Raw genomic sequence first — 19939 nt, forward strand, 5'->3', positions numbered from 1 at the left:
CGGAGGCAGGATGTTTGTGTTACTGTGTTCGTGAAGTGGGACTATTGTCCTTTGTTCTTTTTCTCTTTGCTGTCTGATGCTAGAGAGAGAGGGAGCCATGTTGCAGTGCTCCGTGCGTGTTTATATGTAAATAAAGTAGATTAGCCAAAATGCTGAGTTGCTGCGGTCTGTTACGCAAGCTGCAAAGACTCTGCTGATACCTAAGTGTGCCGATGTCTGGTGGCATCGGTCGCTGTGATGTTCGGGCTGAAGAAAGCTTTTGAAGCTTCTGAACGATTGACCAGGAGGGAGAGAACATGCCAGTCGGGCATGTGTCTCTGCCAGGGTCCTACTCAAGTGTAGGACGAGCTCCTGACAGGGAGTTGTAGTCCAACAACACCAGAAGGGCCACAATTTCCGCCTTCCTTGCTATAGGTTGTTCTACAACTAGTTTAAGTTGTGTCCTCTGAATGGCTGCATTTTTATATGGCTATTCTATTTTATACTTTCTGGGGGAAAATAGGCAAATAGAAACACAGCCACCCTTCAAAATTTGCGCTTTTCCGAAATTTGCAGGGCAGCTCTCCAACCATAGATGTGTACAAGAACACATAGGGTAAAATGTGCACAACATACATTTGCTGCTGGAAATAACATATAAAAATGCAATATATTAGGGGAAACCACTTTGCAAAGAAGCATGTGTATACTAGGAAAATTTGCACTAAATTGCTGTTGAATTTTCACAAATACTTGCAAAGAAAATTGCAAACTGATGTGGAAATGTGAAGAACTGCATTTAAGGTTGGAAAAAATGAGACACGGAAAGAAGTTGAAACTGACAGACTCCATCATCCCTAGTGCCATGGACTGGCTGGAGTCAGAGGAGTGGTACCAGCTGGGAAGCCCCCAAGGGAAGAAGGCTCAGGGCCAGGGGATTGGTGTTGGGGCAACGATGAGGGAGAAGACTGGGAGGAGGTGGTGTTGGAAGCAGAAGAGGCAACAGGATTTAGTGAGCCGGGAGAGTCTGTGGCAGAGAGCAGTGCAGAATCAGAGGCAGGAGAGGAGGGGGGGGCCAAGAATCAGAGATGAGGCAGGCTGGTGAGGAAGCCAGGGAGTTTCCCCCTCCTTCTGCAGCCAGATCCCTGGTCTCTCAGGACCAGAAGAGGCGTGAAGAGGGTGGAGCAAAGGCTAGCAAGACAAAGGAGCCTCAAATTGCTTGGGAAGGAACAAGGGGAGGAGGAGACTTAGTGAACTTCATTCCCCATAACTGCTTCATCAGGGCAAGATCTTGTGGGAAGGGTTGCTGTGCTCACTAGGCCTGAACTGTTTGTTTCTTTGAATAAAGTGTTCACTGACACCTTGTGAGTTATTGATTACTTGCTCCTGACGCCTAGTGACACAGCAGAAGGACCCAGGTTCAGACCCAGCCTCTCTGGGCAGGGCTGGGAAATATCTGTGTCTTTAACCCCTGAAGTAGGGATGGGAGGATCTGTCCATTTAGGCTTTCTTCATTTCCCATTTTCTTAAATTCATTTCTCTAGATTCCCGTCACAATTGGCGAATTATTATTTGAATCCTCATGAAAATTCACCAGCATTTGGGTGCAAACAGCTCCTATGTATGCAGTTTTGACTTTACACGTTTTTGCAAGCACTTTCCCCTCATATAATGCATTTTTGTGTGTGTTATCTTCACGGACGTGTCAATTTTTATGTACACCTCCCTCCAATATTTGCATTTTGGCTGGCTGGCTTGCAAAATTCAGGTAAGTGCAAATTTCAGTGTATGGTTGTGTTTCCGAAAGTGTTATTCCGAAAGTGTGAATAAGGAATAGATCCTCCCTTGAAATGCAAACTTTTAAACCCCTGCTCTTGACAGCCATTGCAAGTCAGTGCGGAAGACTGAATTCACACAAGGCAGGTTCCCATTTTCTGACCAGATCACTAAACATTTGCATTCGAAAGCAGCTGCAGGAGGTAGCTGAGGGGGCTGCAGAGAGGTCCCGTCACTGATCTCCCACATCTTGTCTCTTTTGACCCTGTGGAACTCTTGACAATACTGCCAGGACAAAAACAGCGGCCCTGTTAGGTTAAGTACTGCCCCCCGCCACCCACAGCCCTCCCATTTCTGTATTCTTGCATGCACGCCCTCCTTGTGAGGGGAGATGGGGCAGGCAGGGAGTAAGACTTGATACCAAGCCGCCTCCGTCCTGAACTGCAGAAGTGAAACTGAGTGTGGTCAATTCACTCTCTGTACCGTTTGAAACGGCACCTGTCTCTAAGGAAGAATGGGCACCCTTCTACACACACACACCCTGATTCCGCTTATATTGCTTTGGATCCTTGAGTCTGCTTCCGTTACTCACGAGGAGGAGCAAGATGCTATGGCTCTGCGCAAACCACACACATAAAGCACCCAAACACACAATAATATTGGCAATTGTCTGTTCAGGGCGCTGGGAATTGGAGTTCTGGGAGTGGGTAAAACACAGCTCCCAGGATTCCTTTTGCTTTTCGGAGTGGGTGGGAATGCACTTTAAATGTATGGTATGTATAATAATGGGATGGGGTGGCGCTGTGGGTTAAACCACAGAGCCTAGGACTTGCCGATCAGAAGGTCGAATCCCCACGACGGGGTGAGCTCCTGTTGCTCGGTCCCTGCTCCTGCCCACCTAGCAGTTCGAAAGCACGGCAAAGTAGATAAATAGGTACCACTCCGGCGGGAAGGTAAACGGCGTTTCCGTGCACTGCTCTGATTCTCCAGAAGCAGCTTAGTCATGCTGGCCACATGACCCGGAAGCTGTATGCCGGCTCCCTCGGCCAATAAAGTGAGATGAGCGCTGCAACCCCAGAGTCGGCCATGACTCGACCTAATGATCAGGGGTCTCTTTACCTTTACCTAGGAATAATAATAATAATAATAATAATAATAATAATAATAATAATAACAACAATTTATTATTTGTACCCCACCCATTTGGCTGGGTTTCCCCAGCCACTCTGGGCGGCTTCCAACAAAGATTAAAAATACATTAAAATGTCACACATTAAAAACTTCCCTGACCAGGGCTGCCTTCAGATGTCTTCGAAATGTCAGGTAGTTGTTTATCTCTTTGACATCTGATGGGAGGGTGTTTCACAGGGCGGGCGCCACTACCGATAAGGCCCTCTGCCTGGTTCCCTGTAACTTGGCTTCTCGCAGTGAGGGAACCTCCAGAAGGCCCTCGGCGCTGGGCCTCAGCGTCCGGGCAGAATGGTGGGGGTGGAGACGCTCCTTCAGGTATACTGGGCCTTTGAGGCCGTTTAGGGCTTTAAAGGTCAGCACCAACACTTTGAATTGTGCTTGGAAACGTACTGGGAGCGTATGTACACAACTCAATATTCCCTGCTCACCTGCTCTCCCTGCCCCTCTCTCTAATACAGCTTCTGATACGTTACCCAGGTATTGCCTTAAGGACTAGAAACTTAAATGTTTGTTTTAAAAGGAAGGCTTAGGCTGAAAGTCCTCACAACCCACTAAGGGATTTAATAACGCAATAAAATTCGAAACAGTAACAGTTAATTGCACATTTATTCGGAATCCAATTAGAAGCATTCAGTTTAATTGATCCAACATAATTAAAGAACGCCATGCAGCAATACCAGATAGTCCTTTTTACATCTCTATTGCCCTCCTGCTGCCCTCTTGCCTCTTAGCGCCTCCCGGGGGGGCAATACCACCCACTTTGTGAACCTCTAGTTTAACTCTTAAGCGTTTTCTTGTATTCTCCCTAATATGTGTTGTGGTGGGTGGATTTGATCCTAGGCAATTTGAGATGTTTGCCTCCCTTCCCCCACACTTTGCATTTTAGCCCAGTAGGCCCAGCACAATCATAGCAGCACATTAGACAATCAAAAGCCGACCACAGCGCTTCCAATTCTCAAGAGGTGTCACCTCTTGACTTCCTCTCCCCCTCGCAAGTGTCCTCCTGGGTTGCTGGCAGAGAGATCAAAAGATTATATTGACTGAGGCTGCTCACTGTGGGGCTCTCGGCTCTGCCCATGAGCAGATAAGCCAGCTCTGTGCATCTTCTGCAAAGGGGGCAGGCGGCAGCCCTGACCCCAAGGCATCCAGATTTCGGCACCCTGGGCAGTTGCTTTGTGCACCTCTGGGACTGGGCCGGGCTTTGCAGCAAAAGTGGTGCAGGGATCTGAAGAAAGAAAGAAAGAAATGGGTTTCTGCACGCTGGTGGCACCTCAAACAAACAAACAAACAAAGGGTTGGGCAACAGAAGAGGCAAAGTGAATTTTACAGAGGGGGTGTTTTCCCCCTTGCATGTTAAATGTCTGATAGCTAAATAATGGTATAGATAGCATTAATGTTCCCAGCATAAATTCCTCTGGGAGAGCTGCAGCTCAATGGTAGATCATCTGCTCTGCTTCTTCATCATCATCATCATCATCATATTATTATTATTATTTATACCCCACCCAACTGGCTGGATTTCCCCAGCCACTCTGGGCGGCTCCCAACCAAATATTAAAAACACAGTACAGCATTAATGTTATGTACTGAGTTGAATAGGATCCAAAAGGCAGCAGTCTGATTGGTCCTAGAACAATAGGGTCCACAATGCAGCAGCCTGATTGGTTCACAGGAGCCACCCAATCCAGCTCCAGGTGGAAGTGAATCCGCAACCTGATTGGCCTACAGGAGAATCCCGAAATTAGCCAATCACGTGGGGCCCATTGTGTGAATAATGTATATAAAGCAGACATTCTGGGGGAACTTCCATTCCTCCTCACCACTATGAGCTCAATAAAGAGCATGAAATCCACTCTCGACTCCCGAGTATATTTCAATTAAACCTTAAAAACTTCCCTAAACAGGGCTGCCGCAGCTCCCAACATTCCTGTATTTTCTCATATTAGTTCGATTCTGACTTTCAGCCAGGCGTGTTTAGCGTTGCAGCATTATCTTAATTTCCAGTTCATGATTCAATTGTAATTTTGCGTGAAGAAACGCCTTTCCTTCGAGTAACCACAGGGGTCTAGCAATGAGGGGCACCCGCCCCATTCCCTGCAATGCCACCTGTATGATTCTCACGACAGAAGTGACCCCAGCTGGAGTGAGAATCACCTGTGCTTATTATCGCCTTGGCGCATTGCTCTGATCTTCTCCCGCCCTCAACTTTGAAGGCAGGGGGAATGCCTGAGGACACATGTCAGGGATTGGCAAAGCATCTCAATGACCGCGGAGCCTCCTCTGGTCTTTCAGAACGTCAACAGTCCTATGGTTTCAGTCCTCTCTTTGGGATTAAAGATGGCGCTCACCACCTTCCCTTCCTTTTGCAGTCACCGGGCCCCTGACAGAGCCGCAGATTGCCTATGTGTGCCGAGAAACACTGCAAGTGAGTATGAACTTATGGGTGAGTCCTACACTGAACCAGACCCGAGTATTGTCTATTCTGGGTGCTCTGCAAAGTCTCAGACGGAGGCCTGTGATATTGTCATAAACAAAATTGGCCCTTTTCCCCTTATGGGGTATCCAAGAGCCTGTATAGAGTCCTTACGTGGGTTCCCTATTGGTAGGAGAAAATAACAGAGGCCAACCAGAGAATATTGAGAAGCAAATATTGAGAATATTGAGAATATTGAGAAGCAAAGCAGCTAGTAAGCCTGATCTTTATTGATCTGTTGCAACAGGGTGCTCCCCTCACCCGCAGGAAAGGAGGAGGAACCCAGAACAATGGCATGCAAGGCCTTATATAGACATTTTAAATTCCCTGTCCTGGAGCTCAAGACATCATACCTATGTCACAGAAAAGGTGTTTTTGTTTTTCCTGTCTGCCAGGTGATCTGATAATGCCTTTCCTGGTAGTCTGTCACCCTTTGAGATGGTGATTTCCCAATTCCTGAGACAATGGGAAGGTTCCCTGACCCGCCCCCCTCCTTGCAGAGAAAACATTTGGTCAGTTTGGGAGTCAGAATGGTTTCAGGTCGGTCTTCCTGTGCTGATCTATGTACGTGCTTGGTTGGTACATTTATAAACATTTATTATACAGTGGTGCCCCGCAAGACGAATGCCTCGAAAGATGAAAAACTCGCTAGACGAAAGGGTTTTCCGTTTTTCGAGGTGCTTCGCAAGACGAATTTCCCTATGGGCTTGCTTCGCAGGACGAAAATGTCTTGCGAGTCTTGCAAGTTTTTTCCCTTTTCCCCCTTTTTCTAAGCCACTAAGCCGCTAATAGCTGCTAAGCCGCTAAACCGCTAAGCCGCTAATAGCGCTAATCCGCCAAGCCGTCAATGGGCTTGCTTCGCAAGACGAAAAATCCGCTAGACGAAGAGACTCGCGGAACGAATTATTTTCGTCTTGCGAGGCACCACTGTATATATAAGACCTTAAATTTTATTATTACAATTTTCACCTGGAGATCCTGGGAGTTGAACCAGGAAAAGAGCTTCTCTCTCCTGACCAAGCATAATGGTGGTTAATGGCGTAGTTGCCTATCCAGGTGACTGCCAGGTGACATCATACCCTCCGACATTTCTCCGATGAAAATAGGGACATCCTATTCCTTGATGATAACATTACAATTTATAACCCCACAAATCTTACTGGTTTGCCCCAGCCAGTCTGGGCAGCTTCCAACAGATCTAAAAAGAAAACAAAACATTAAACGTTTTTTTAAAAAAGAAAACCTTCCCTATTCAGGATTGCCTTCAGACAGCTCGGGGGTCAGATAACTCCATCCCCTCCAACATTTCTGCAATGAAAGTAGGGGCATCCTAAGGAAAAGTGGGACATTCTAGGATGAAATCAGAAACCAGGATGGCTTCTCAAAATCAGGGACGTCCCTGGAAAATAGGGATTTTGAAGGGTCTGGGATATGTACATGCTTTTGTTTATTTCATCCGGGTTGGAGTATATAAAGGGAGGACATGACCTGTTTCAACATAGGTCCTCTCCACTAAATTTATATTTGATGGGGGTGGCTGATGGAGGGGGCCGTGGCTGCAGCATTTTGTGGTCCTGTCTCTTTTCCTGCTTTAAAAGAACAGTGGCACAACCATTTTGTTTTAGGCCACACCCCCTTGGCAGCCATTTTCTGGCTGGTGCCCACGGCACTTTGTCCACCACTTGCATTTAAACAGTATCACACCACTTTAAACTGCCTCCATGTCTTCACTCAATGACTCCTGAGTGGTTTAACAGCCAGTCCCTCTCCCAAGGGAACACTTGGGAGCTGTGCCTCCGTAGGGAGAATAAGAGTCTCCTAACCAATCTTAGCTGTTTCACCCGTGTTTAATAAATAGTAATAATAATATTTTTTTTTATTTATATCTCGCCCTCCCCAGCCGAAGCCAGGCTCAGAGCAGCTAACAGTAAAGTAATACAGCATTCTAAAATCAGTTCATTCTAAAATCAGTTCAAAATCAAATTAATGGCAACCATTGGGCTAGAGTTCTGTGAGGGTTACCGAAGGAGGGGGTCAGACTGCGCCTTGGCCAAAGGCCTGGTGGGACAGCTCTGTCTTGCAGACCTTGCGGAAAAATGTCAAGTCCCGCAGGGCCCGAGTCTCTTGGGACAGAGCATTCCACCAGATCGGGGCCACGGCCGGAAAAGCCCTGGCTCTGGTTGAGGCCAGCCTAACCTCCCTGTGGCCCGGGACCTCCAAGGTGTTTATGTCTGAAGACTGTAAGGTCCTCTGTGGGACATACCATATCGTCCCGTAGGTACGAGAATCCTAGGCTGTAAAGGGCTGGTTAAAACCAACACCTTAAACCTGATCCTGTACTCCACCGGGAGCCAGTGCAGCTGGTATAGCACCGGGTGAATGTGATCCTGTGGCGAGGACCCCGTAAGGAGTCTCGCCACAGCATTCTGCACCCGCTGCAGTTTCTGGGTCAGTCTCAAGGGCAGCCCCACGGAGTTACAATAATCAAGTCTGGAGGTGACCGTCGCGTGGATCACAGTGGCTAGGTCAGGGCGAGAGAGGTAAGAGTGCTATGGTGCTGCTTTGAATGTATGGTGCAGATAGGGCCTTTCTGAAAACCCCAGGAGTATCGACTGGTCCGAAACGGTTGGCAAACCATGGTGTACTGTGTGCTTCAGAAACTATGGACAGCTTGGAGAGGCCCCTGAGAGTCTCCTGGTTCATGGGTCAAAGTTTTATTGCCCCTGCCAATAAGGGTGGCTGGTTCTGTAATGTGGGTCTTTAATTTCACCCTCTAGGGTCTGACGTATCTTCATAACCAGGGGAAGATCCATAGAGACATCAAGGTAATAACAGATCAAAACTTGGGGCAGGGTCTAGGCGAAGTAAAACACTTAGCATATTTTTTGCTCTATAAGACTCACTTTTTCCCTCCTAAAAAGTAAGGGGAAATGTGTGTGCATCTTATGGAGCGAATGCAGGCTGCACAGCTATCACAGAAGCCAGAACAGCAAGAGGGATCGCTGCTTTCACTGCGCAGCAATCCCTCTTGCAGTTCTGGCTTCTGAGATTCAGAATATTTTTTTTCTTGTTCTCCTCCTCCAAAAACAAGGTGCGTCTTGTGGTCTGGTGCGTCTTATAGAGCGAAAAATACGGTATTTGTGCAGTGCTCATGGGGCAAGATTCTTCGCTACTGCAGCTTTTGTTTTTCACTCCTTGCCGGGAAATACGTGAGACAGCAAAGGCTGCATCGAACACAGAAAGGGCACCGTTTCCCTCCTGAAAGTGAAACAGACTGAAAGCAAGGTCTGTGAGTGTGGCCCTGGGGTGGTCACACTTGTTCATGCTTTAAATCACCACAGCTGTGTTTACTGAAGCGCCACCTTCCCATTTGCATTCTCGAAGCATATAAACGTTAACTGCAAAATGAACCCCACCGTGACGGAACGTGGATAAAGTCAGATTTTTAAAAGCAGAAACAGTGGCAGCTGGTAGTCGTGGCAGGTCTCTGGCAGTGATGTCAGAGAGGCTCTCGGGAGAGGCAGAAAGTCCCCTGGCTGTCATTGGCCGGGCTGCTGTGATGCCACAAAGGGGGCGGGGCAATCGGAAGGCTCTGAGTTTGGCCTCCAGCTGTTTTGGGACTACAACTCCCATCATCCCTAGCTAACAGGACCAGCGGTCAGGGATGATGGGAATTGTAGTCCCAAAACACCTGGAGGGCCAAGTTTGGCCGTGTCTGTCCTGAAAGAACAAGGGGACAGGATCTAGGGCAGTGTTTCCCAACCTTGGGCCTCCAGCTGTTTTTGGACTACAACTCCCATCATCCCTAGCTAGCAAGACCAGTGGTCAGGGATGATGGGAATTGTAGTTCAAAAACAGCTGGAGGCCCAAGGTTGGGAAACACTGATCTAGGGAAAGAAGGGAGAGGACATGAAGGGGGTTTGACAAGTAGAACAGAATGACATGAAGAGGAAGTAGCTCAGAGGAACAATGAGAAACTCTGATATAGGAAGGAAAACCAGGTCATACAATGTGCATGGTGAAGTTCACCTGGTGGTTGTTAGGGAAATAAAAAACTTAATGTGGGAAATGCCTACCCTTAAAGTGTGGGGAAGAGCACTGCGTGGAACCCCACTTCAAGTGACTGCCTATAAAGGCAGTGTGGTGCAGTGGTTAGTATCAGGCTAGGACCTGGAACCTGGGAGCTGAGGCTCCAAGTCTTTGGCCACCTCATGAGAAGAGAAGACTCCCTGGAAAAGACCCTGATGTTGGGAAAGATGGAGGGCACAAGGAGAAGGGGATGACAGAGGATGAGATGGTTGGATAGCATTCTCGAAGCTACCAGCATGAGTTTGACCAAACTGCGGGAGGCAGTGGAAGACAGGAGGGCCTGGCGTGCTCTGGTCCAGGGGGTCATGAAGAGTCGGACACGACTAAAAGACTCAACAACAACAGGACCTGGGAGAGTCCAGGGTTCAAATCACCCCACTCGGTGTGATGGCCTGGGAATCCGATTCAGAGGCTGAACCTGAGGAATCCCAGCCTGCACAGGAGTCCCCGCCTCCAGGGCCGGCTGAACTGGGGCAGGGCCTTGATTCTGAAGCGCCTGCACCTGTGCCGGATCCTCAGGAGCAGGCACCAGGTGATTCCACTCTGGCTCCAGAGGTGGTTGAGGACTCAGTGCCTGCAGGTGAGTCTCCCCCTGGGTCCAGTAACCCTTCAGCCTCTCCTGAACTGCAGAGGCTCAGGGCAGAGAGGCGAAGGGAACTGGTTTCTCCCAGGAGGAGGGCTCGCCTTAAGGCCAGGAGAGGCGGGTCTCCTGGGGGCTGGGACTGCCCCTGGCTTCAGAGAAGATAAAAGCCAGTCAGCCCGGTCCCAGGTTGCGGGAGCAACGTAGTTGAAGAGCTGTTTCGGCCAGCACCCAGTCCAGTTCCCCCAGAGTTCCTGTCCTTGCCCGGCTCCTCGCTGTAGACCCCGCTTCGCCCGTGGAGGGCTGTCTGCCGACCCTCGACTCAGGTCCTGGACCTCGCCCCACGGTAACCTCCCCCCTGGACCAGCACACTCGGCTATGAAGCTCAGTGGACCTTGGGCTGCGTCACTCACTCTCAGCTTAACCTACCTCACAGGGTTCTTGTGGGGGTTAAATGAGGAGGGGGAGGAGAACCATTTACCCTCTCCTTAAGCTCCTTGGATGAAAAAGGTGGGATATCAATAAATTATTTCCCCCCCTGTCGCTTCACATTTCAGGGAGCCAATGTTCTCCTCAACGACCACGGGGAAGTCAAGCTGGGTATGTCTCACCATGTGTTTTAAGATTACCAGATCTGCCCCAGGGTCAAATCTAAATTTGCCAGGGTCGTGTGTTAAAGGGGATGGGAATTGTAGGTCTGCGAGGGGTAAACTATAATTCCCAAGATTCCTGGGGTGCTTTGAATGTGTTATAACAATATGAAAATAAAGGGGTCGCATCTCCAACACTGTTCCAACTCGGAGTAGACCCGCTGAAATTAATTGCCACAACTCAGGTCCAGACATTGCAGTGGGTTTACTCTGAGTAAAATTTAGTGGGACAGACTCCTAACATATTAAAATCAGTTAGAGTTATTTATTTATGACCAGAAGGAGATTGGGAGGTGGGCCTTGTGGGTTTTCTTAAAACCCACATACCTTCCCCCAGAATTTGAGCACTGCCCACATTAGTTGGCACACGTTGTTCCTCATTCTTCCATTTCTGTTTCTTCCATCCTGCATTCCAGCGGATTTCGGAATCTCAGCTCAGCTCAGCGCCACCTTTGCCCGGAGAATGTCCTTCATAGGGACTCCTTACTGGTAAAAAGGACCAGCTGTTTGGTGGTGGTGGGTGGGTGTGTCGCCAACTGGCTTTTCGAAATGGGTGGTGTCTATAGATTTGAAGGCAATGGGCTGCAGGGAGAGGGGAGTATTCCTTAACCAGCCCACCAGCCCTTCCCTCTGTTGATGCATCAGTTTTTTCTAAAACTGGGCTACAGCCTCCATCAATCCGAGACGTCCTGGTCAATCGTAGAGTTGGAAGGCACCCCCTTGCAATGCCAGAATCTCAACTCAAGCATCCGTGACAGATGGCCACCCAACCTCTGTTTACCAGCCTCCAAGGAAGGAGCATCCACAACCTCCTCAAGGGGGTTATTTCCACTGTCGAACAGCTCTTACTGTCAGAAAGTTCTTTCTGATGTTTAGTCGGAATCTCCTTCCTGGTAATTTGAATCCATAGGTTTGAGTCCTGCCCTCTGGAGCACGAGAAAACAAGCACGCTCCCTCTTCCAGGTGACAACCCTTTAGAGAACTGAAGATGGCTGGCGTATCACCTCTCAGTCTTCTCTTTACCAGACTAAACATACTGAAATATACCCGGAGTCCTGCAGTGATTTCATGCTCTTTATTGCAGCTTGTAAAACAGTGATTCCTTTCCCCTCCCCTTATATACATTATTTACACAATGAGTCGCGTCTGATTGGCTGATTCTGCTTCCCTCCTGGAGCCTGATTGGTCTTCCCCTGCAAGCCAATCAGTTGTTGCATTCTACGATCCTACCAGCCTAATAGGCTGATTAACTTCCTCCTGGAGCCTGATTGGTCTTTTCCTGCAGGCCAATCAGTTGTTGCATTTTAGGATCCTACCTGCCTACTGTTCTAGGATCCAAGCTTAGTATATAACACATACCTAGCTCCTTCAACCGTTCCTCATCAGGCTTGGTTTCCAGACCTTTGATCATCTTGGTCACCCTCCTCTGCACACCTTCCAGCTTGTCGATTTCCTTCTTAAAGGGACGATGGGAGTTGTAGTTCAAAAAGCACCTAGAGGGCACCAAGTCAGGGAGGGCTGCGGGTGGCATGCAATGGAAGGGGCTGCCTTTAATCGAAGTTGTGGCGAGTCCCGCCTTGTGCATGTGTTCCAGGATGGCCCCAGAGGTGGCGGCCGTGGAACTCAAGGGCGGGTACAACGAACTGTGCGATGTTTGGTCCGTGGGGATCACCGCTATCGAGCTGGCGGAGCTTCAGCCCCCCCTGTTCGACGTACACCCTTTGCGGTGAGTTGAACATCCCCTCCCTTCTCTCTCGGGGCTGCGGGAGGTGGCGCAGGGCAACCGCCTTGGTGCCAATGATTTAATTTGGGAGTCGTCTGAACATGAAGTGAGATCTCCAAAACCTGGGGGTGTGGTGTGTGTGGTGGTCAGGTGGGATTGCTATGAGGAATTATGAAAAATGTAGCAAGCCACTGTGTCAGCAATGAACACATTGCTTTGACTGGGCTTGAGCCATTTGACATGATTTCTGATCGAATCCCACAAGCCTCTGCCATTTTCTGTCTGCCTGACAGTCACGTACAGCATTTTACACAGACCAGTTGCTTCACCAGGCATCCTGGGCCATAAAGATAGAAGGTAGCTTTGATGTTGATTTTGTTAATCTTTAGGTAGATCTTAAGGGCCAGGAAAGGGATGTGGGTGGCGCTGTAGGTTAAACCACAGAGCCTAGGACTTGCCGATCAGGAGGTTGGCGGTTCGAATCCCCGCCATGGGGTGAGCTCCCATTGCTTGGTCCCTGCTCCTGCCAACCTAGCAGTTCAAAAGCACGTCAAAGTGCAAGTAGATAAATAGGTACCGCTCCGGCGGGAAGGTAAACGGCGCTTCTGTGTGCTGCTCTGGTTCACCAGAAGTGGCTTAGTCCTGCTGGCCACATGACCCGGAAGCTGTACGTCAGCTCCCTCGGCCAGTAAAGCAAGATGAGCACCGCAACCCCAGAGTCGGCCACGACTGGACCTAACGGTCAGGGGTCCCTTTACCTTTTAAGGACCAGGAAAAGAGTTCACAAGGAGATGGTAAATACTGTCTTTCATTGCCATCCTTCCGTTCCTGTTTATGACCTCGGGGGTTTGCTAAATGCATTCCTCCTTGATTCCTGTTTTATTTACCTAAAATATGTATGCATGCTCAAAGTAGTCTTTGTAGTTGAAAGGATTTCTCTGATCTAACTTTGTACCCACGTGGTAGATTTTTTTGAAATGCTCGGAGGAAATCTGATTGGTTCTTACGAGCGCTGCGTTAAACGTTATTTTGTTAATTAAAGGGACCTGGGCGTGACAGATTATTATTTGCACTTGCTGGCCAAGCCTCATGTGTATTTTATTAATCAGGGTCCAATCCTTCCTCGCCTTCAGAATGCAAGGGGGGGGGGATGCTGCTGAATAAGAATTGGTGGCTGACAATGTTGGATGGGCAGTGCTTCAAACTAGGTCCTTGCCTCTCCCTGTGACTAGCAGAATAAATTATGCAAAATAAAGGACGGTTGTGCAGAATTCATGCCAGCAACAAAACCCATCTTTTGTGGGTGCAGAATTCAAGAAAGGAAGCACGAGGCAAGGTTTGGAGAAGCCTGCTCATGAGCAGAGAAGGGTGGGCTTACTTCCTTGTCCCACCTCACAGGGTCTTGGTGCTGATGACGAAAAGCGGCTACCAGCCCCCCAAGCTCAAGGACAAAGCCCGGTGGTAAGTCCAATTACATGCTCAACAATCGCAGGATTGCGGCGGGGGTGAACGACCTGAGGAGTGCAGCACGTTTCGCGTTATGATTAAGATTATTTATTCAGTTTATCAGCTGCTTGTCACCCAAAGGTCTCCAAGTGACTTATAGCACAAGGAAAGCATAAATATAAATGTTCCACAGCACCCCAATCCCCACAGTAGTGTGAGATTTCAGGTGCCTGTGTTTCCTCTGGAAAGAAGGCACAGCAGAGACAGTGGTGTCCTTACGATATATGGTATTATTTACACATACAGTGGTACCTCGGTTTACGAACTTAATCCGTTCCGGAAGACTGTTCTTAAGCCAAAGCCGTTCTTAAACTGAGGCGTGCTTTCCCTAATGAGGCCTCCCGCCGCCGCTGCCCTTCCACTGTTCGGCTTCAGTTCATAGACGGAGGTAGAGTTTGCTAACCAGAACACTACAGTCATACATCATGTTTTGTTTGCTTCATGTTACGTTTTTTCAGGTTGCGAACCGCAGCGGCCCAGAAGTACTGGAAAGGGTTACTTCCGGGTTTCGCCGCTCACGCATGTGCAGAAGCGCCAAAATGCGCTTCGCACATGCGCACAAACACCAAATCACGCCACGCAGATACTGCGCTTCAGGGTGTGGGCTTTTCAGGTTGCGAATGTGCCTCCGGAATGGATCGCATTCGCAACCAGAGGTACCACTGCGGAGTTCATATACTGAATAGTTTGTAAACAGTGCTGTTCTTAAACCGAGGTACCACTGTATATTCAACCTTGGCCCTTCTTGTGCTTTGCCCCCCTCACTTTCCAGCTTGCAAAAGGGACACTTTTTTCCTGTTTGCTTACCTCATCACCCGCTGCAATTCTGGAAGCTTCCCCCTACCACTTCAGGCACAGTGGTACCACGGAAGACGAATGCCTCGTAAGATGAAAAACGACGAAAGGGTTTTTCGTTTTTTGAGTTGCTTCGCAAGACGATTTTCCCTATGGGCTTGCTTCGCAAGACGAAAACGTCTTGCGAGTTTGTTTCCTTTTTCTTACAACCGTTAATACCCAGGGAATCCACGCTCCGCAACACGAAAAAATCGCAAGACGAAACAACTCGCGGAACGAATTAATTCCGTCTTGCGAGGCACCACTGTATTCACTTTCGCTAATTACCCAGAGCTTAGGGTGGGGTCTTCACACACTGAGAAGGCTTTCACTGATGGGTTAATGATGGGCCATCGTCTTCTTTTGCCCTCCTAATGACCCACGGTTCGTTAGCATAAGCAGAGCCTGGGGATTTCCATGTTTAGTCAGCCCTTGATTCATTCTAACTTTTTCCTGACCCCAGAGAATTATGGGTGGCTTGCACCCACAAACTGGCACCAGGAGGCCTTTAACAATAGGAGGCCAAAACAATGTTTCCTGCTTGGCAGGGGGTTGGACTCGATGGCCCTTGTGGTCTCTTCCAACTCTATGATTCTATGATTCTATGATTCTATAATACAGTGGTACCTCAGGTTACAGACGCTTCAGGTTACAGATGCTTCAGGTTACAGACTCCACTAACCCAGAAATAGTACCTCGGGTTAAGAACTTTGCTTCAGGATAAGAACAGAAATTGTGCAGTAGAGGCAGCAGCAGGAGACCCCATTAGCTAAAGTGGTGCTTCAGGTTAAGAACATTTTCAGGTTAAGAACAGACCTCCAGAATGAATTAAGTACTTAACCTGAGGTACCACTGTATAATATACCATAACAGTCTCAGGAAACTTGAAAAACAACAACACCTTCTTAGTCTGTCAGAAGTCTGGGGAAAACAGACCAACCTTTACTCAGGGGTCAGCAAACTTTTTCAGCTGTTGGCCGGTCCACTGTCCCTCAGACCTTGTGGGGACCTGGACTATATTTTGAAGGGGGGGAAAATGAACGAATTCCTATGCCCCACAAATAACCCAGAGATGCATTTTAAATAAAAGCACACATTCTACTCCTGTAAAAACATGCTGATTCCAGGACCATCCGTGGGCCAGATTTAGAAGGTGATTGGGCCAGATCCGGCCCCCGGGCCTTAGTTTGCCTACCCATGCTTTACACGGCACTGAAAAGAAAGCAAGGAAGGTACTTCAGCAGAGACAGACCTTCTCCTCAGAGAGCTACAATTCCCAGCGTTCCCTGAAGAATTATCAAACCGTTCTGGGAACTGTAGCTCTCTTGAGGGGAATAGGGAATCCATAACAACTCTCAGCGCTCTTAACAAACTACACTTCCCAGAATTATTTGCAGGAAGTGGTATGACATTGCTTTAAATGCATAGAGTAAATGGGGGATGTGAGTCGGAGCTTATAGCCATAAACTTCCCTTGACCATGGGTGCTCCTGTCCCCACAGGAGTCAGGCTTTTCATCACTTTGTCAAGGTGACGCTGACCAAGAATCCGAAGAAGCGGCCCACTGCCTCCAAAATGCTGACCGTAAGTATCCCAGTTGCCACCCCTCCCTTCTCTGCTCGTGAGTCCCAGGGAGGGGCGGCTTTTGTGATCAATTTCCCACTAAAACAACACATCCAAATGCGCATGGGGGGGCGCACTGCTATATAACCACACCAGGTACAGTGGTGCCTCGCAAGACGAAAAGAATCCGTTCCGCGAGTCTCTTCGTCTTGCGGTTTTTTCGTCTTGCGAAGCAAGCCCATTAGCGGATTAGCGCTATTAGCGACTTAGCGGCTTAGCGGATCAGCTGATAAGCAGCTTAGCGGATCAGCTGATAAGCAGCTTAGCGGATCAGCTGATAAGCGGCTTAGCGGATCAGCTGATAAGCGGCTTAGCGGCTTAGCGGATCAGCTGATAAGCGGTTTAGCGGCTTAGCGGATCAGCTGATAAGCGGCTTAGCGGCTTAGAAAAAGGGGGGGGAGGGAAAAAAACCTGCAGGAACTCGCAATACATTTTTGTCTTGCGAAGCAAGCCCATAGGAAATTCGTTTTGTGAAGCACCTCCAAACGGAAAACCCTTTCGTCTAGCGGGTTTTCCATCTTGCGAGGCATTCGTCTTGCGGGGCACCACTGTACAGTCTTCGTTTCAAGTTTCTCTTGTGTTGTAAACAAAAATTGCCCTTTTCCCTTATGGAGTATCCAAGAGCCCATATAGAGTCCTTACATAGGTTCCCTATTGGTAGGAGAAGATAACAGAGGCCAACCAGAGAATATTGAGAAGCAAAGCAGCTAGTAAGCCTGATCTTTATTGATCTGTTGCAACAGGGTGCTCCCCTCACCTGCAGGAGAGAGGAGGGACCCTGAAAAATGGTGTGCAAGGCCTTATAAAGACTTTTGAAATTGCCACCCTGTAGATCAAGACCATCCCCAGAAACATCATACATACATCACAGAAGGGGTGTAATCTAAGACCACCCCTCAGATACATCACACCTACATCATAGAAAAGGTGGTCTAAAACAGAAATTTGAATATTGTTTTTCTCCTGTCGTTGTTTATCTCCTGTCTGGCAGGCTACTTGATTGGGTTGCCCGGGGAGCCTGGCCAGTCTTTTGTCGTGATAAATAGTTCCTGGGCCATGTCACAGGCTCACACCCTATTCAAACACAGACATACCCTTAAGACAGGATTTGTGAAGGAAAAGACAATGGGGAGGGGCTTTCCCACTTTGACCTTGCAGAGAAAACATTTGCTCAGTTTAGGAATCAAAATGGCTTCAGGTCGGTCTTCCTGTGCTGATCTATGTACGTGCGGTTATGAACATTGCCATATATCTAAGACCTCAAAATTCCTATCACACTTGCACTGCGGAAGAGGCAAGCTGTACTTTGCGAAAGCTAAGCGGCTTGCCTCTTCGGCATAATGTCGGAAGCTGTAAATATGGCTATCTCCCTCTCCACCTGCCGTGGCTCTGTCCCTAGGATGGATTCCAGCTATCTCCAACTGACCCCTTCCTTTCACCAGCACCAGCTAGTTTCCCAGGAAAGGCTCAGCCGCAGCCTCACCCTTGAGCTCCTGGAGAAACTACACAACCCTGACAAACTTTCCAGCTGCAGAGGCGAGCCGGATGAAGAGGAACAAGAGGTGAGAGCGGATGGGATGAGGTTGCAGAAGGGCAAAAAAATGAACATTGTGGGGTTGCACTTACTCCTCTGCTGTCCCTTTTTTGTGGTGCCAAAAGCCTCTTCTGTTGTGCCCATGACGAGACCCCTGTTTTCCCCACATGTATGTTGCAGTTTCACGATAAAGCCTGTTGTCTGTATTATATATGCGACAAACAGCTGAGGGTTTCCGTTCTGAAGCGAAACATCTCTATTTGCAACTGCAGAAAGGCGTCCTAAAAGCAAACTGGTTTTAAGCCACTTAATGCAGGAAGGATGAACTGTGTGAAATAGTTGTGCAATAGCAAGGCAGCCAGCATTGAGATGGGGAACGAAGATGGGTTGGCAAAGGCTAATAATAATAATAATAATAATAATAATAATTTATTATTTGTACCTCGCCCATCTGGCTGGGTTTCCCCAGCCACTCTGGGTGGCTTCCATAAAGACCAAAAATACACTAAAATGTCACACATTAAAAACTTCCCTTAAGATGTCTTCTGAATGTCAGGTAGTTGTTTATCTCTTTGTTTATCTCAATGTCTCCCAAGGCCAAAAAAGACCCCCGCTCTTGGGGTTATAAAGCAAAAAACACACACTAACAAACCCCTCCTCAATACAATCTGTTTTCTCGACCGCAGACACCCCCACCTCCAGTGCCCCGAAGAATTCGCTCCAGCCAACGGCAAGGCGTGACCTCACCAGGATGCACCAACTCCAGGGGTATGTCTGCCCCATTGCGCTCCTGCATAGGGGCCCCATTGCTTCTCTCCTTGCCCCTCTCACCCCTATGCATCCTAGGCTCGCACCCCCCTCACCTCTCCAGAGGGTCCTCCTGCAAGCTCCGCCCCATTTTCTGTCTCCACCCAGCACGGAGTGACCCTTCTAAATAACCCCTTTCCTCTCCTCTCCTCTCATTGCAGCCCATGATTGCAGCCCCACGCTCAGGAACAGGCAGAGTCCGGAGTCCCCGAATTTCACGGTACCTCCTCACCCCTCCCTCCCTGTTCCAATTGATACACAGCTATTGTCCCCTTTGCTCCTCCAAAAGAAACAGTTCCTTTATTTCAGGCATAGGCAAACTCGGCCCTCCAGATGTTTTTGGGACTACAACTCCCATCCCCCCTGACCACTGGTCCTGTTAGCTAGGGATGATGGGAGTTGTAGTCCCAAAACATCTGGAGGGCTGAGTTTGCCTATGCCTGCTTTATTTAACCGCTTCATATTTTACCCCTGTTGGCGGTTCGAATCCCCACGACGGGGTGAGCTCCCATTGTTCGGTCCCAGCTCCTGCCAACCTAGCAGTTCGAAAGCACGTCAAAGTGCAAGTAGATAAATAGGTTCCGCTCCGGTGGGAAGGTAAACGGCATTTCCTAATGGTCAGGGTTCCCTTTACCTTTACCTTTTTTATTTTACCCCTAACCCGGGTACCAGAGGGTCGCTGGATTTATCTTTTTGGGGCTGGGCATACACCGGGGAACTCATCGCCCCTGGCTGGCCACATTTGTTAGGTCTGATCTGTGAAAAACCCCTTCGAAGTTCCGTTCAAAGTGCCAGCGCTTTGAAAGTGGCTTCCTGTGACCCAATGGTGAGTCTTCCTGCAAACACCTTCCAAGCACTATTTGGGAGAGCGCTTTGAAAAGGAGCTTCTGAACTCCTGACACAAATGGCAGTGGTTGAGCTTTGCGAACCACCTCTGGAAATAAGTGCTGTCTTGCAGGAAGCGCTGTGGTCTAAACCACTGAACCTTTTGGGCTTGCTGATCAGAAGATTGGCGGTTCGAATCCCCGCGACGGGGTGAGCTCCCGTTGCTCTGTCCCAGCTCCTGCCAACCTAGCAGTTCGAAAGCATCCCAGTGCAAGTAGATAAATAGGTACCATTGCAGTGGGAAGGTAAACAGTGTTTCCATGCGCTCTGGTTTCCATCACGTTGTCCCG

At 48.7% G+C, this 19939-nt stretch overlaps 1 protein-coding gene across 2 annotated transcripts in view; it reads left to right on the forward strand.

Moving 5' to 3' along the window:
• MAP4K1 (mitogen-activated protein kinase kinase kinase kinase 1) overlaps positions 1-19939 on the forward strand; it is a 67846-nt gene that overhangs the window by 20488 nt on the left and 27419 nt on the right. For both annotated transcript variants that reach the window (XM_081868838.1, XM_081868837.1), the window contains exons 5-14: positions 5316-5371; positions 8197-8244; positions 10646-10688; positions 11155-11227; positions 12333-12464; positions 13860-13922; positions 16303-16384; positions 17866-17985; positions 18644-18725; positions 18926-18984. In XM_081868838.1, the coding sequence (XP_081724964.1) occupies positions 5316-5371; positions 8197-8244; positions 10646-10688; positions 11155-11227; positions 12333-12464; positions 13860-13922; positions 16303-16384; positions 17866-17985; positions 18644-18725; positions 18926-18984 (758 nt within the window). The remainder of the gene's footprint in view (positions 1-5315; positions 5372-8196; positions 8245-10645; positions 10689-11154; positions 11228-12332; positions 12465-13859; positions 13923-16302; positions 16385-17865; positions 17986-18643; positions 18726-18925; positions 18985-19939) is intronic.

Source organism: Podarcis erhardii (genome assembly GCF_964252035.2).
Source record: "Podarcis erhardii genome assembly, chromosome: 7".
Taxonomy (NCBI): domain Eukaryota; kingdom Metazoa; phylum Chordata; class Lepidosauria; order Squamata; family Lacertidae; genus Podarcis; species Podarcis erhardii.